Genomic DNA, 17,198 nt, shown 5'->3' with positions numbered 1-17,198 from the left:
CCTTCTCCTCCTCACCTCACGGCTGTCCTGTTGACTTGTACCAGACTGTGGCCCTTCTCCTCCTCACCTCACGGCTGTCCTGTTGACTTGTACCAGACTGTGGCCCTTCTCCTCCCCACCTCACAGCTGTCCTGTTGACTTGTACCAGACTGTGGCTGACAGACATTTTGACAGAATGTAAACGTTCTACATTCCCCTCTCTCTAACAGTGACATGGATAAGGATATTTCATATTTTCACGTTTAGAAGTCAGAACCTATGACCTGCTATGTAAAAGAGACAGAAGAATGCACAATGGTCAATGCTATCTGGGATCCTTGGGACAACCCTAACCTTAACCCTTTTAAATGTCAACTTCAACGGGCTAGGGACGTCCCAAGGATGTATCTCTACCTGGAAATACATGATCTAAGTGATTGATGGTTGGTATTCAGCAGTCATAAAACCTTATTTACTTTAATGAACTACTAAAATAGTGATTTTGTCAGACAGCATAGACAGCAGCTCTACACTTTATTGACTGACTGATCCATTCATTCTTCCATCCCACTTCAGCCTTCCTCTCCTCTGAAGACCCAGTGAGGGTGGAGCTCAGTCAGAGCTGTTGAGGGACTGGTTAGGAAGAACATTTCTAACCCCAGAGAGGTGAGAGGTCACACATGGTTCAGATGGTAAATATTTATGTCCCCTTAACGGTTCATCACGTCAGCAAAAGGTAATATGTTCCATCATCCATGTTTATTTACATTAGTGCAAATTGTCCACTGATATAGGTGTAATTTCTCCCCCTTTTGGCTGTATGAAAGTTAATTTCCCCTCAGGCATATTCATTTGTTCTTTGATATTATGAAGGTCATTTGTGTCAAATGTACTTTTCCCCACTCATTCACCCCATCTCTTTACATTGCATATGCATATTCAGTGGCCAAATTCCAAACACAATGCCCATCCTGGCAGATCTAAACATAATGCAGCCCATTGTGACTTTTGTGCATCCAGACCTAATGCAGCTTGGAGTGATCGGATGACAGAAGTCACATTTAGGTGCCAGGTGTAACTGAGGCTGTAGATGCTCCATATCCATTACTTTGAATGTTTTATATAATATGATTAAATGTGTTTCTTTCTGTGTTGCAGGGGCAGTCAAGAAATGGAACGGCAAGGCCACAGAACATGACATAAGCAGAGCTGTGGGAGACTACCTCAAGGCCCTGGTAGAGCCGGGGGTGGTGTTTACCACTCCACCATGCCTTCAGCAGGCTGGAAATGTGGGATTGATCTGTTTTTCATACTAAGATGGACCAAGAGTCTGTTGATTGGTCGGTCATTGGGTTAATTTGTTTTACAATATGTTGAAATCAAATTAAGCTTTATTTATACAGCACATTTCAGACATGGATGCAACACAATGGCTTCACATTAAAAAACAATGAAAATAAACCGAAATATTTAGTACACAACACACATAAGAGGTTAAAAAACAGAAAGACTAATGAGCATTCCAAGGAAATTCCATTGATTCAAATATTAATTGGACGCAATATCTAACCCAAAATATAAGCTTGTTTTTTAGGAGGGGCTCTGAAAGACACTATGGGGGGTGGGGTGTCCACTGAAAGTTGACTAGTAACAACAACTGGGACATAAAAGACACCCACCATGAGACCCACTAAATCTGCCCAAGAAGCGGCAAACAAAAGAAAAACCCATAACAAACTTAAAGACAGGAAGCAAACCAAAAAGGAGGAGCAACTCAAGGTGTTGACTCTCCACATCTATCAAGACAACTGGAGCACTGGGCCAGACACTCTTAAATAGAACCTGGACCAGCTCAGGTGAAACACCTTCCCACTAACGAGATGGACAAGCCAGCAAAGGTGTAACACATACTGACTAACGGGGTGACACCAATCGGTGTGCCAAAGACACATTTCAGTTGAACAACTGACTAGAAAACAACTTCCATTTCACATAATCAACTACAATGCTTCACCTTCTACAATATAAACATGGTGTCTACTGGCTGTCAACAATTAAAACAAGAAAAAAACATTTATTTCTAAATATAAATATACAATCGTATAGTTTTTTTCTTTCTATAGAATCCTAAAACTCACTAGCTTCTAGAACTCTCGTCCACTTGGAACGAGCCCAAACATAACTCAAATGAAATTGTATTAGTCACATTCGCTGAATAGATGTGTAGACCTAACAGTGAAATGCTTACTTACGAGCCCAACCGACAGTGCAGTTGAAAAAAAATACAGATAAGAATAAGAGATAAAACTCACCTCCAAACGGAAAAACGTGTCAAAATAAATTGTGATCCATGGTAACACACTGGTTAAATGCACAACACAAATATTTTGACTGCCCACCCTTGAGACAATCAGCAACCAAGTTGTCCTTACCACATGCTCTAGTACATTTGGGTTGGCACATCTGAGAATGAATCCTGATATTCTAAAAGCAGGGCAACAATGTCAATATAATTGTACCCAAAAATAGTCAGTTGGTTACATTATGATTACTAAATGTTACATGAAATGTAAATATGAAATATTTGGTTGCATAGTCTTATTTTCAATTACATTTTGCTAGGTGGGATAGCCCAATGTTAAAACACAGTTTGTACACAGTTTAATCAATAACCAATATGCAGAAACAGTTTGTGATATATTAAAACCTAAACATAAAATGGGCTGTATACACAAACATCTGCCACAATAATCACATTACTTGTATTTTTTAAAACAAGCACCTTATAAACTGCACGAGCACCAGAAACGCTGTTGTTTTGACAAGTAGCAATAAATCACTGATATCGATTAGGGGTGAAATCAGGTTGTACGTGCTGTTGAAACTAACACAACTAAAACACATGGAAATGGGAGATATCTTTTATCTCACTGGTTACAGGACAACTCGCAGAAGACAGTCTGCTACATTTTAGTGATGCATTTCAATTTAGGGGTCGCTAAACAAAGGAACACAACACTTATTTGTCATAACTCATCGCTAAAATCATTTGTGCGAGAGGGAGAGGAGGTTGAACGTCCTCTTAAAACTAACAGCTCAAAAACCACACGGAATCTGGGAATAATGAATGTGTACATCACTGGTTAGAGGACAATTTGTAGAAAACAGCTCGCTACATTTCGAAGTGTTGCATTTTGATTCAAGTGGGTCACCAATGTGGTAAGTGTAACACAACTCTTTTTGTTAGTCACTTTTTGTTAAGCGGAGTCAATCACCACCTTCCGGAGACACCTGAAACCCCACCTCTTCAAGGAATACCTAGGATAGGATAAAGCAATCCTTCTGCCCCCCCCCCCCCCCCCCCCCCCTTAAAAGATTTAGATGCACTATTGTAAAGTGGCTGTTCCACTGGATGTCATAAGGTGAATGCACCAATTTGTAAGTCGCTCTGGATAAGAGCGTCTGCTAAATGACTTAAATGTAAATGTTAAATCTCATAAATAGTACTCTTTCAATTCAGAGCCTGGATTTCCCCCTGAGGCTAATATCCATATCATAATGAAATCAATAGAACAGGGGACACACGTTTAGGCTTCTACATTGTGACAATATTAAAATACTCCTACTACAATGTGTTAACATTCTACATGTTGACATCATTAAAATACTCTTCCTACAATGTTAAAACATTCTACATTTTGACATCATTAAAATACTCTTCCTACAATGTTAAAACATTCTACATTGTGACATTAATTCATTGATATCATGAAACAACTCCTTCATGTATTTTCTGCATGTATTTTCTGATATTTGATCAGAGATCTTTTATCAGATTATCTCTGGTCACAGCAATGAGGTTTCTCTCCTGTGTGTGTTCACTGGTGCACTGTCAGATCGCTAGATTGACAAAAACTCTTCCCACATTGATCACAGCTATAAGTTTTCTGTCCTTCATGTATGTATTTTCTGATGTTTGATCAGAGGTATTTTATCAGATTATCTCTGGTCACACTGACCACAGCTGAGATTTCTCTCCTGTATGTGTTATATGGTTTGTAGTCCACTTGCTAGATGTAGTAAAACTCTTCCCACATTGAGCACAGCTATAAGATTTCTCTCCTGTGTGTGTTTTCTCTGGTGTGATATCAGGCTGGTTGACTTAGTAAAACTCTTCCCACATTGATTACAGCTAAAAGGCTTCTCTCCTGTGTGTGTTCTCTGGTGTTTAGTCAGACAGCTAGACTCAGTAAAGCTCTTCCCACATTGAGCACAGCTATAAGATTTCTCTCCTGTGTGTGTTCTACGGTGTGATTTCAGGCTGGTTGAACGAGTAAAACTCTTTCCACATTGAGCACAGCTATAAGGTTTCTCTCCTGTGTGCGTTCTACGGTGTGATTTCAGGCTGGTTGACTGAGTAAACCTCTTCCCACATTGATTACAGCTAAAAGGCTTATCTCCTGTGTGTGTTCTCTGGTGTTTAGTCAGACAGCTAGACTCAGTAAAGCTCTTCCCACATTGAGAACAGCTATATGGTTTCTCTCCTGTGTGTGTTCTCCGGTGTTTAGTCAGACTGTTAGATGTAACAAATCTCTTCCCACATTCATGACAGCTATAAGGTTTCTCAACTGTGTGTGTTCTCTGGTGTGATATCAGGCCGGTTGATTGAGTAAAACTCTTCCCACATTGATTACAGCTAAAAGGCTTCTCTCCTGTGTGTGTTCTCTGGTGTTTAGTCAGACAGCTAGACTCAGTAAAGCTCTTCCCACATTGAGCACAGCTATAAGATTTCTCTCCTGTGTGTGTTCTACGGTGTGATTTCAGAATGGTTGAACGAGTAAAACTCTTCCCACATTGAGCACAGCTATAAGGTTTCTCTCCTGTGTGTGTTCTACTGTGTGATTTCAGGCTGGATGACTGAGTAAACCTCTTCCCACATTGATTACAGCTAAAAGGCTTCTCTCCTGTGTGTGTTCTCTGGTGTTTAGTCAGACAGCTAGACTGAATAAAGCTCTTCCCACATTGAGCACAGCTATAAGGTTTCTCTTCTGTGTGTGTTCTCCGGTGTTTAATCAGACTGTTAGATGTAACAAATCTCTTTCCACATTCATCACAGTTATAAGGTTTATCTCCTGTGTGTGTTCTCCGGTGTTTAGTCAGACTGCTAGATGTAACATAACTCTTCCCACATTCATCACAGCTATAAGGTTTCTCTCCTGTGTGTGTTCTCTGGTGTGATTTCAGAATGGTTGAACGAGTAAAACTCTTCCCACATTGAGCACAGTTATAAGGTTTCTCTCCTGTGTGTGTTCTCTGGTGTGATATCAGGCTTGCTGATTGAGTAAAACTCTTCCCACATTGAGTACAGCTAAAAGGTTTCTCTCCTGTGTGGATTCTCTGATGAATTTTAATGCCCGTTGATGAGGCAAATCTCTTCCCACAGTCAAAGCAGCAGTGAGTTCTCTTCCCTGTGGGTCTCTGCTGGTATTTCTTGAGGTGTTCTAATGTGGAGAGACTCTTCTCTGCCTTGTCAGCATCATGAGGTTGTTGAGGCTCCCCAGAGGATCCACGATAGTCACGTCTCTCTCCTGCGTGAACAACAAAGTCAGACAGATGGTTAAAGGCCCACAAAATGAGCAAGAATAGTCCTATTTTGTCTTGTTTTCACATTATTAGTAACATCGATGATTGAGTTATTCAAGTTATTAAGGTTAATTATTAATTAAGGTTAAATATTAATGAGGGTTTGTACACTAAGTGTTTGCCAAATTGGCACAAAACTTCACCTAACAACAACATAGACCTACTGTAGGACCCATAACTTCACCTAACAACAACATAGACCTACTGTAGAACCCATAACAATAACATAGACCTACTGTAGGACCCCTAACTTCATCTAACATAGACCTACTGTAGGACCCATAACTTCACCTAACAACAACATAGATCTACTGTAGGACCCCTAACAACAACATAGACCTACTGTAGGACCCATAACAACAACAAATTAGACCTACTGTAGGACCCCTAACTTAACCTAACAACATGGACCTACTACGCATATAGAGTAGGACTAGTCTATCTGGCCTGAGCCCAAATGTAGGCCTACAAATGTGCCAATTTGGGGATGTCTGATAGTATTTCTGATTGTCTTAACGCACCACCACCAATGAGCTGAGGAGCTTCTCAAAGCAAATTTCTCTTCACCTCAAACAGCAAGTAAACAAAGTCCAATCAAAATCAATTGCAAATGAGAATAGTTCCTCAAAGTATTTGAAAAACATTTCCAGCTCTCGCCCTTTCGATAACCACCCGGCACGAAAGGGAAAAACGTAATGCGCTGATCCAGTGGAAATGTCATAAAATACCTGATTACTTCTTATCCCTTTCACAAATAGCCAACAGCTGTGTCTGTCTCGAACTCACTGGCGTGGGAAACCAAGAGCCCAGAATTATTTGAAACAATGTTTCAAGTTCGTTGTAGACAGGCCATGTGATTTATAGGATATTTATTTGCAATGTTTTATTTGTTGGCTTTATGTAGGCAATTTTTTACATAGTTGGCAATGGCAATAAAAGTTACTTTTAGATTTGTATAATTTTCATTTAGATTTAGATAGAATGTAGATTAATCACAGACAATGATTTTGAGATACTATTATCAATTAAATTAAACTGCTCCAGTAAAATGTGAATATGAAAATCATAACTGGCACCAGATCAGTAGAAATGGTAAGATAACTTGGCACTCCAAATGTAGGTTGCCTATTACCAGCAACGTCAGAATTTACGAAGGCCAGCAGGAGGAGGTGGTTCGTGTTAGGATTTGTGTTTATTCCACTATAACCCAATGCTATATCACATGTGATATAATATTAGCAACTGTTAGCCTGGGCGCCTGTGTGTGTGTGCTGAAAGTAACATTGTGCACCAGATAGTGTGCAGAGAAGCTGTGGTTAACCTTGAGCGAGAACAGTATGCTTTCTATGCAGGTGCAAATAGCTCAAACAATGTTACAGAACTGTCTGACCTCAGTCTCCAGGGTGTTGGAGCGTAATCCACACAGCAACAGCGCCGGACACCAAGAGGCTGGGACCAGTCTGAGCGCCGGCGATAGGCTGAGCAAAGTTTAAACCACGCTCAGCCTCTACTGTGATAGGCCAACAGACGGGTTGGAACTACGTCTATCACCGTATAAGAACAGCTGCTTACTTACATCCTGCCAATTCTCTGTTCTGCCCTGCGAGGTGATACAGAGAACCCGTATATACGAAAATTGCTTTTACCATTTATCGCTTGAGTTTAATAAAAATACTTAGTATATTCGGTGACTATAAATCACATTTTGTCCTGATATCAGATTTGAATTGGCGTAAATCCCTTATAGAAGAGTTTCTTCTCAACTGGTTAGGCTATATTGATGTAATGGCATGAAAATAAATTGGCTGAATATTATACAATGAATTATCAACAGCTCTAACAATTTGAACCCCACAGGAAATCTACACTGTCAATTCTAGAATACTATATAGCCTAAAATCCTGGCTAAACTATCATTATGACATCATGGATGAATTCTAGAATATACTATATATCCTAGAAACGTGGTTATACTATCATTATGACATCATGGATGAATTCTAGAATATTCAATTCAAGGGGCTTTATTGGCATGGGAAACATGTGTTAACATTGCCAAAGCAAGTGAGGTAGATAATATACAAAAGTGAAATAAACAATAAAAATTAACAGTAAACATTACACATACAGAAGTTTCAAAACAATAAAGACATTACAAATGTCATATTATATATATATACAGTGTTGTAACAATGTACAAATGGTTAAAGCACACAGAATATACTATATAGCCTAGAAACCTGGTTAAACTATTATTATGAAATCATGGATGAATTCTAGAATATACTATATAGCCTCGAAATCTGGTTAAACTATAATTTTGACCTCATGGATGGCCAGTCCTTGTATTCATAGTGTAGTGAATTCAGGGGGTTACCCTGAGCTGAACTCAAACCTGGGTCCAGCGACTGTCAAGCCAACACCTTATAACTGTTACGCCAAGATGTCTGAACTTCTTGACGAGGTCGCTAGGTGTTGGATTACGGTTGATACAATAGCTTTCTCTATGAATTTGGGAGTGGTTACATTTCTCCAGCCCCCATCCCCCAGCTGTTTACCAAACCAAGTCTCTGGGCAGCCATTTTGTTGCTGTTTAAATACTAGGTGGCCCCTTTAAAAAAGTCACACAACAATCAATCAACCAATAACAAAGCTGTAATTCCACCACTGTTTTGCTAATAAGATGATGGATGGGGCTGGAGAAATGTAACTACTTTCAAATTCATAGACAGACCTATGGATGCAAGGACTGACCATCCATGATATCAACATTATAGTTGTAACTATGTTTTGAGGCTATACAGTGTTGATTTAAATTGTTTCTGGAGTGGAGTAAAAAGCTTATTCTGGGTTCTGATGGGGTACAACAGTTGAACTAAGCTCATGAGGCATGTGTTATGTTCTTCAAGAATGAATGGCTATAAATAAATCATTTAAAAATCAAAATATGGATGTAGTAATTGCAGATTTCCCCTTTAACACCACACATCCTTCCAGTTCTCTGCTGCCAGTGACTGGAACAAATTTCAAAAATCGCTAAAGCTGGAGACTCCCTCACCAACTTTAAACATCAGCTATCTGAGCAGCTAACCGATCGCTGCAGCTGTACATAGTCCATCTGTAAATAGCCCACCCACTCTACCTACCTCATCCCCAAACTGTTTTTATTTACTTTTCTGCTCTTTTGCACAACAGTATCTCTACTTGCACATCATCATCTGCTCATTTATCACTCCAGTGTTAATCTGCTAAATTGTAATTCTTCGCTACTATGGCCTATTTATTGCCTACCTCCTCATGCCTTTTGCACACACTATATATAGACTTTATTTTTTCTACTGTGTCATTGACTTGTTTATTGTGTTATTGGCTTGTTTATTGTTTATTCCATGTGTAACTCTGTGTTGTTGTCTGTGTCACACTGCTTTGCTTTATCTTGGCCAGGTCGCAGTTGTAAATGAGATCTTGTTCTCAACTAGCCTACCTGGTTAAATAAAGGTGACATAAAAAAAATAAAACATCAGTTCAACAACTGCAGAGTTTGTGCCTCTGTTTTTAAGGCAGTACTTACTTGTGTTAACCAGGGCCCGTTCATCGTTAGAACCATTGGATGCCTTAAGATGCGTTTGGGAAACCGAGCCCAGAAATCCAGTTTCCTCCTCTTCTTCCTCCTCCTCCTTTTTCGATGTGACAGTAATCTCCCCCTCCTCTTTCACTCCAAAAACTGCATCCTCCTCTTTCTCTTCCTCCTCTTCTTTTACTGTAACATCCTCTTCCAATCTGAACGCGTCTTCTTCTTCTTTCACTGAAACGTCTTTCTCTTCTTTTTTCACTGTAACAGCCTCACTCTCTACTTCTTGTTTTACTGTGATAACCTCCTCTTCCTTCTCCTCTTTGACGAGAGCTTCTTTCTCCGTCCAGCAGACCTCCTCTTCATTAACAAGAGAGTAGCTTAGTGACCTCATGGTTGGAGATGTTAGCTAGCTAGGCTAATGCTAACTTAACCAGCCCGCTAGATGAATAATAAAAACAATACCGTAAATATTAAATTAAAACGGATAACTAACTAGACGACAGTAGTGGTTTTAAAATACAGTGGCTAATATACACTTAAGCGTCTAAAGAGCGTTATTGGTTCGTCTATTTTGTCTAGCAAGCTACCGAGGTGGCTGAATAACTGTTGCTGCTGTTGAAAGAAGCGACCCGTCTACTAGATTATACGTCACACTAGCAGCATTGCCTTAAAGTCGCAGACTTTGACTGGAGTGGGCAACGCAGTTGAGTAAAATGTAAATTGAATTTTCAGACAAAAAGTTAAAGGGTAGTAATCAGGGACGTAGTTAGTCCTAAAATATTAATTAGCCCCCCTTAAATAAATCAATATCAGTCAATATATTTTTTCTGTGATTTCTTATTTTCGTCAACCGTTCCATCGCATCTTAAACTTCCTACTGGGCCGGCACTAGGACCGGGGGAGGCTGCTGCTATGCTAGTGACTGTTTGACTTTCTTCAGCAAATATGGTGGACAGAAATACTTGGAGAGAGGGGTACCCCCAAGGCGGAAATCCCAGGGGGGACGGGGGACACACGACCCCCCCATCCTGGGAAAAATATGATTTGTCCCCCCCAATATAGCACTGTAAACATAACTATGTAATTTCAATAATATGAATAATACGCAATGAAAGCACTTATGCTGATTATAGACACATAATGGCGCGTTTGTAAGTTTCAAAAGATTGCGACCCCCGCCCTTTTCCTCACAATGGTTTGATCCACTGCCAGTTCCTTAGCTGGCAAGGTAAAAGAGGGTTCGTATCTAGTGTGTGAAAGGCACTTAATGCACGTAACTGACGTGAGGTTTATCAAGTCAATCGGCCATAGCAATGTTTTTTTTTTTATGTTGGCAGGGTTCACACACACACTAGCTGAATTTGCAGAGCTAGCACGCAAACTAAAGCAAACATTAACCATCAAGCTAGCTAGTACCTATTCCATTTATGTGGCGTCGTCAAAGATGGAATCTTTGCTATCGTCAGTTTATTCCAAGATCAGCATGCAGCTAGAGTGCTTCAAAGTCCCTGTGATAAGGTTAGCGATAAACTGAAGTACAAACTGAACAGAACTACACTCTCTTCTACCATTGTCTTAAATATATTTAATGGTCTCGTTGCAAAAGCTAAATTGTCGCTAGTGAACTTTTTTATTTTATTTCACCTTTATTTAACCAGGTAGCAAAGATTATAGCAAACACCACAGAAACGGAATTGGTGCTCGCTAGCTTTGCAAATTCAGCTATTGTTGGAAGCCAGCCAATATGAAACAAACTATATTAAAATTACGAAAGGTTGCAGCATATGTTGTGTAAATGGTGAACTCATACAGCTGTCAACTCTTGTCACTGCAATTCACATTTGCTAGCTATCTTTTAGATCGAAGCCCATATAGAATGATATAAGATGATAGAAGCCCATCTCCTACTGTAAATAACCTACACACTGTGTGTGTGTAGCCAGCCAGGTAGAAAAATGGCAGAAAAAAGACGGACATCAGAGTATTTTTCAGTACACCAAAACGCAAAGTAAGAACCCTAGTAGCCTAATATCTCAAAGACTAGTTGATAAAATGTTCATAAGAAAGAAGTGAAATGCTAATGGAAATGTTTCACAATGATGTCATTAGGCAGAGCAGGCAACAGATGGCACACAGACAGCAGAGTTGGGGACAGATATGCAGGGACAGACTGGCAGAGACAGGGAGTCTCAGGTAAGTTTGTTGAGTCTTTGTTTGGCAATATTATGAAAGGTTCTCAATTTTTTTAAGTTGTAAAATAGGGACATAATTGGACAATGCCATGGATACCCCCACTCTCAACTTAAACTGGTGACTGAACTAAGATTTGTTTAAGGCAATGGTATTGCTGTTGTGATTAATTCTGTAGTTTTGGGTACCGGTAGTTACGAGTACGGCAAACACCTTATTTATTTTCTAGGAGACAGACTGTGAGGCATTGAGGGTGGTGAAAGGGAAAGAGCCAGGAAGAGAGACTTCAGAGGACAGTGTCACAGCCATGGCAGGACCAGGTGTCACCCTTGTTGCCAGCAGGACCAGTATAGGGGACAGTGGCACAGCATTGTCCAGTTACCTCAGTGATGGCACAAAACTATATCAGCCACACCCACCATTTATAGAACCGCAAACTCTTGCCAACAGAGTGTTGACGTTTCAAGAGAGATGGTTTCGCGATTTCCCCTGGCTACATTATAATCCATCAATAAAAGGAGTGTTGTGTTTTCACTGTTGCCAAGGGTTTTCAAGCCAGCCATCTTTTGGCCAAAGAGCAGATGCTGTCTTCATTAGTGCAGGATTTAGGAACTGGAGAAAAGCCATTGGAAAATTCACAGCACATCAAAACTGCCAAACCCACCGCCACTTTGTAACTGTAACAGCACACCAGCTAAATCCAATCAGTGTCCAGTTATCCAGCGCGTGGGGTAAACAGCAGGAGGACGCAAGGTATTGCTTGATGAAAATTGTTAGTTCAGTGCGGCATGTAGTAAGACAGGGACAAGCCTTTAGAGGCCACACGGATGACCGTGGGAATTTAAACCAGCTTTAGAAACTTAGGGCAGAAGAGGATGATCCCATTTTACTGAAGTGGTTAACAGAGCGTACCACAATGTACACAGGCCCCAAAGCACGGAATGAAATTCTGAACATCATGGCCAATACAGTCATTCGAGGCGTTGCAGCAGAGATTAGGTCTCTTCCGATTGTACAATTTTCAGTAATTGTTGATGGTACTCAAGATGTCTCTGGTGCTGAACAGGAGAGTGTCTGTCTGCGTTATGTTGACCATGGCATTGTCCCTCACGAGGAGTTTATTGGGCTATACAGGGTGTCGGAGATAACAGGCGAGGGCATTGCGAAAGTGGCAACTGATGTGTTGTTGAGGCTCAATTTGCCCACGTCTGGCTTACGTGGGCAGATTTACGATGGTGCCTCAAACATGGCAGGAAAATACACAGGTGCACAGGCAATTATGAGGAGGCAGCAGCCATTAGCCCTCTATGTACATTGTGGAGCACACTGTGTAAATCTGATTACACAGGCTGGCTGCTCAGCCTCCCCACTGATCCGGGATTCCCTTTCTTGGGTCCATCAGTTAGGTGTCCTCTATGGCCAGTCAGGAAAGTTTAAGAGCATGTTTGAATCAATTGCCACATCCAAAGATACAAATTTGACCACCCTGAAACCCCTATGTCCAACAAGGTGGACTGTGCGGAATACTGCTATTAGAGCTGTGCTAGGGCAGTATGAGCAGGTACTAAGCAGCCTAGAGGAGATGGCAAAAACTGCATCCAAGACAGCTTCAACTGCCAGTGGCATATTTGAGCACTTCAGCAAAGGCAAGACTGTGTTGGGCCTCACACTTGCCTCTGCTGTTCTTGGAGAGCTTGAATGTCTAAACATTTCACTGCAGAAGAAAACTCAGACTGTCTCTGGTATGCAGGCTGCAGTCGAGTGTGTGCGGTCATCTCTTAGGGGCAAGAGAAATGATGAAAGCTACCTTGCACTGTATGAGAAAGCAACAACATTGATTGCCTCTATTGAATCCATTGAGACGCATTCAAGACGATTTGCTGGCAAAGCAGTGGATCACTATAGGGCAGAATTTTTTTAAATGTTGGATGGTGTGGAGGTTCAGTTTGGCGACTGTTTTGACCAGGACAGTCTAAACGTCCTGCAAAAGTTGGAATGTGCGCTTCTCACGGGGGAGTTGGATGAGTCTCTAGATCAGTACCCTGAGGTGAACATAGATTCAGTGCAGATCCCTCTCTTTCACAACAAATACCCCTGTAGCAGCAGTGGAGAGGCAGCAGAGGTCCTCAGGAGGCTTCCAGTGGAGGTGCGGGGGTTGTTTGACCAAGTTGAGGTGCTGATCAGAATTTTGTTTGTGGTGCCAGTGTCTTCATGTGAGGCTGAGAGGAGTTTCAGTGCACTCCGCAGGTTAAAGACTTGGCTACTGGCTAGCATGGGCCAAGAGAGACTGAACGGCGTAGTTGTCTGTAATGTACATAGAGACAGGCTGGACAGTCTCAAGAGGGAAAATGTCTGCCAGCAATTTGTTGGATCCATTGAAACCCACAAACATATGTTTGGTTCTTTTGTTCAGTAGTTTGTATAGCAGTGGTTTTCAACCATTTTTGGGGTACTGGAACCCCTGCATATTTTGAGGCAAGGCAGGCAAGGTTTTGAGCGGTCCTCAGGGACCTCCACCCCCTCTATATTATATGTAAAGTTACTGGAAACCTTGTGGTACTGAATACGTTCATTACACTTTTTGATTTCACGGACCCCTTGCAATTACATCAGGGACCCCTGTTTGAGATCCCCTGGTGTATAGTATATTTGTTATTTTGTTTAGTAGTTTTCAGTACATGACAGTACACTTACTAATTATTTATTTAATGTTATTTTATTTAAAATTGCATACTTTGTGTGACATACTTGTCCATAGCTGCTGTTTGAAGAGTTGAGACACTGACTGAAGGATATTTTGGTTGATTTATTTGGGTTATTCATTGAAGTAGTTATTTTGCTTTTAGAACTGTACTTATTTGTATCTTTCTGTTCTTGTAAAGCTATTGTAGTAGACTCAGGCCAGTGGCACATATTTAATGACTATATAAATGTATCAGAAAAAGTAAAATTAAAAGGTCAATTCAATACGGAGACCAACTTTGTGATGGTTCTCAATGGAGATTATTTTAGACGACATCACACCATGTTCATTGTATTTATGAAAACTGCACCCATACAGTGTACAGTACCATTGCCACCTACTGGCCTTTCTTGGTATTGCTGGTTGTAAGTACAAATACCTGCATACATACTGGACTGATAAGGAACACTGCTATAACTATTATTAGTAGTAGTATTATAATGATTTAAACATTTGAACAAGTTGGGACAACCCTTCAGTTAACGACTGTACCTATCAATTATCCAGTAGTAGTGATTACGGTTCCTCAATATACATTTAACATATTACAACGTAGGCTATGTGTTACAGCACTACTTTTGGTGTCCCCCTCAGGATTTGCTCTTGAGAAAATTTCATGTAATTGTCCCCTCCAAAGTTGATATCAGATTTTCGCCCCTAGGGGTACCCCTACACAGAACTGAACTGGATCAAAGATGGCGGACAGAAATACTAGGAGAGAGGGGTACCCCTACACAGAACTGAACTGGATCAAAGATGGCGGACAGAAATACTAGGAGAGAGGGTTACCCCTACACCGAACTGAACTGGATCAAAGATGGTGGACAGAAATACTAGGAGAGAGGGGTACCCCTACACAGAACTGAACTGGATCAAAGATGGCGGACATAAATATTAGGAGAGAGGGGTACCCCTACACAGAACTGAACTGGATCAAAGATGGCGGACAGAAATACTAGGAGAGAGGGGTACCCCTACACAGAACTGAACTGGATCAAAGATGGCGGACAGAAATACTAGGATGGAAGCAAATGTAAGGGATTATAACGTCATAACGAATCATGCAAAAACATGTACAGTTGACAGGGATGTTAGTTAATGTAGAGACAAGCGATTTTTATCATAAAGTTAATTTACGAAAATCGTGATTTAACAAGCTAGCTGACTAGCTAACATTAGCCAGCTAGCTTTATGGCTGTTGTGACATGACTATGAAATTGTACTTCTGGTTGTTTTTAGGGACTCCTGAAACAACTAGACAACCAGGCGGTCGTTTTGTGAAACAGTGGATGTATAGAATCTAGCTAGCTGAAGAATTTACTGCAAATTTAATGTACAATTTTGTAAGCTTGCCTTGCTGATATTTGCCATGCAGATAGATGAAATAACGTAGCTAGCTATGTTCTTGCTTATTGTGCAGTGGATGATTAAAATACCTGTATGCCTATGGATGTGTAGCTAGCTATTTAGCCGATCTGTGTATGGACCCAAACGTTTGCTATACATATTAGTTCAGAACCTAGCCATGAACCTCAGCTATCATAGGCAGTTGTATCAACTTCAAAACAGCCTGAATGAAATTAATACATCTCTAGGATAGGGGGCAGCATTTTCACGTTTGGATGAAAAGCATACCCAAATTCAACTGCCAGCTACTCATTCCCAGAAGATAAGATATGCATATTATTAGTAGATTTGGATAGAAAACACTATGAAGTTTCTAAAACTGTTTGAATCATGTCTGTGAGTATAACATAACTTATTTAGCAGGCGAAACCCCGAGGACAAATCATTCAGATCTTTTTTTTTTTGAGGTCACTCTCTTTTCAATGGGTTTTCATTGGGAATCGGCAGTTCCTACCGCTTCCACTGGATGTCAACAGTCTTTAGAAATTGGTTGAGGTTTTTTCCTATGTGTAATGAAGAAGTACGGCCATCCAGGACGAGGGTAACTTGAAGTGTACTGTTAGATAGAGGCGCGTGACCAGAAAGCTAGCTACAGTTTGTTTTAATCCTATATTGAACACAAATCATCCCGTCTTCAATTTTATCGATTATTTACGTTAAACTTTGGCAAAGTTTGCAGGTAACTTTTGAGATATTTTGTATTCACGTTGCACAAGTTGGAACCGTTGTTTTTCTGGATCAAACGCGCCAAATAAATGGACATTTTGGATATATATAGATAGAATTAATCGAACAAAAGGACCATTTGTGATGTATAAAGGACATATTGGAGTGCCAACAACAGAAGCTCGTCAAAGGTAAGGCATGAATTATATTTTTATTTCTGCGTTTTGTGTCGCACCTGCAGGGTTTAAATATGCTTCTCTCTCTTTGTTTACTATGGTGCTATCCTCAGATAATAGCATCGTTTGCTTTTGCCCGAAAAGTCCATTTGAAATCTAACATGTTGGCTGGATTCAGAACAAGTGTAGCGTTAATTTGGTGTATTGTATGTGTGATTTCATGAAAGTTAGATTTTTATAGTAATTTATTTGAATTTGGCTCTCTGCATTTTTAGCATCCCACATATCCCAGAGAAGTTAATGAAGCCTATGGATTGAGTAGAATATATTATCATGTTGTGCCAAGGATGCAAGTCGTATATACATGTAGTTATTACCATGCATGAGTTCCCCACAATGTAGCCTGTACATTTAATATATTCACTGATCATGTACTCTACTTTGGCAAATAAAGGTGCAGTTTAGGTATGAATGTCTTTGAGATTATTTTTCAGTCATATCCAATACCAGGAGAATCAAATTCCAGTCTTTGAATGATTGTGTCTGCATGTATGTATTACAATTATACACTTCAACAGTGTTTACCAATCTTGGTCCTGAGACATCAATGGTTACACATTGTAACTAATAGACTAGAAACAGGATTTAACTAGTTACTTCATATATACAGAAATATAATGTTAAAAAACAGAACACTACACTTCCTATGCATCATGTAAATACTCTAACACTCGTTCATCTCAACATCTAATGTCCTTCATCTGCATTGATCTGATAAAAACAGGATAGGTGGAGTATATCATCACATTACACTTCATTT

At 40.2% G+C, this 17,198-nt stretch overlaps 1 protein-coding gene across 1 annotated transcript; it reads right to left on the bottom strand.

The window, feature by feature from the left end:
• Positions 1-3,343: 3,343 nt before the first annotated feature.
• LOC129838977 (oocyte zinc finger protein XlCOF6-like) lies at positions 3,344-9,819 on the bottom strand. Its single transcript, XM_055906243.1, is given in 3 exon segments — positions 3,344-4,099; positions 4,102-5,567; positions 9,194-9,819. Coding segments are annotated over 3 exon segments (1,971 nt in total). The 5' UTR covers positions 9,588-9,819; the 3' UTR covers positions 3,344-3,988.
• Positions 9,820-17,198: the final 7,379 nt, after the last annotated feature.

This window comes from Salvelinus fontinalis, chromosome 40 (genome assembly GCF_029448725.1).
Source record: "Salvelinus fontinalis isolate EN_2023a chromosome 40, ASM2944872v1, whole genome shotgun sequence".
Taxonomy (NCBI): Eukaryota; Metazoa; Chordata; class Actinopteri; order Salmoniformes; family Salmonidae; genus Salvelinus; species Salvelinus fontinalis.
This window is presented reverse-complemented; position numbering and strand designations above follow the sequence as displayed.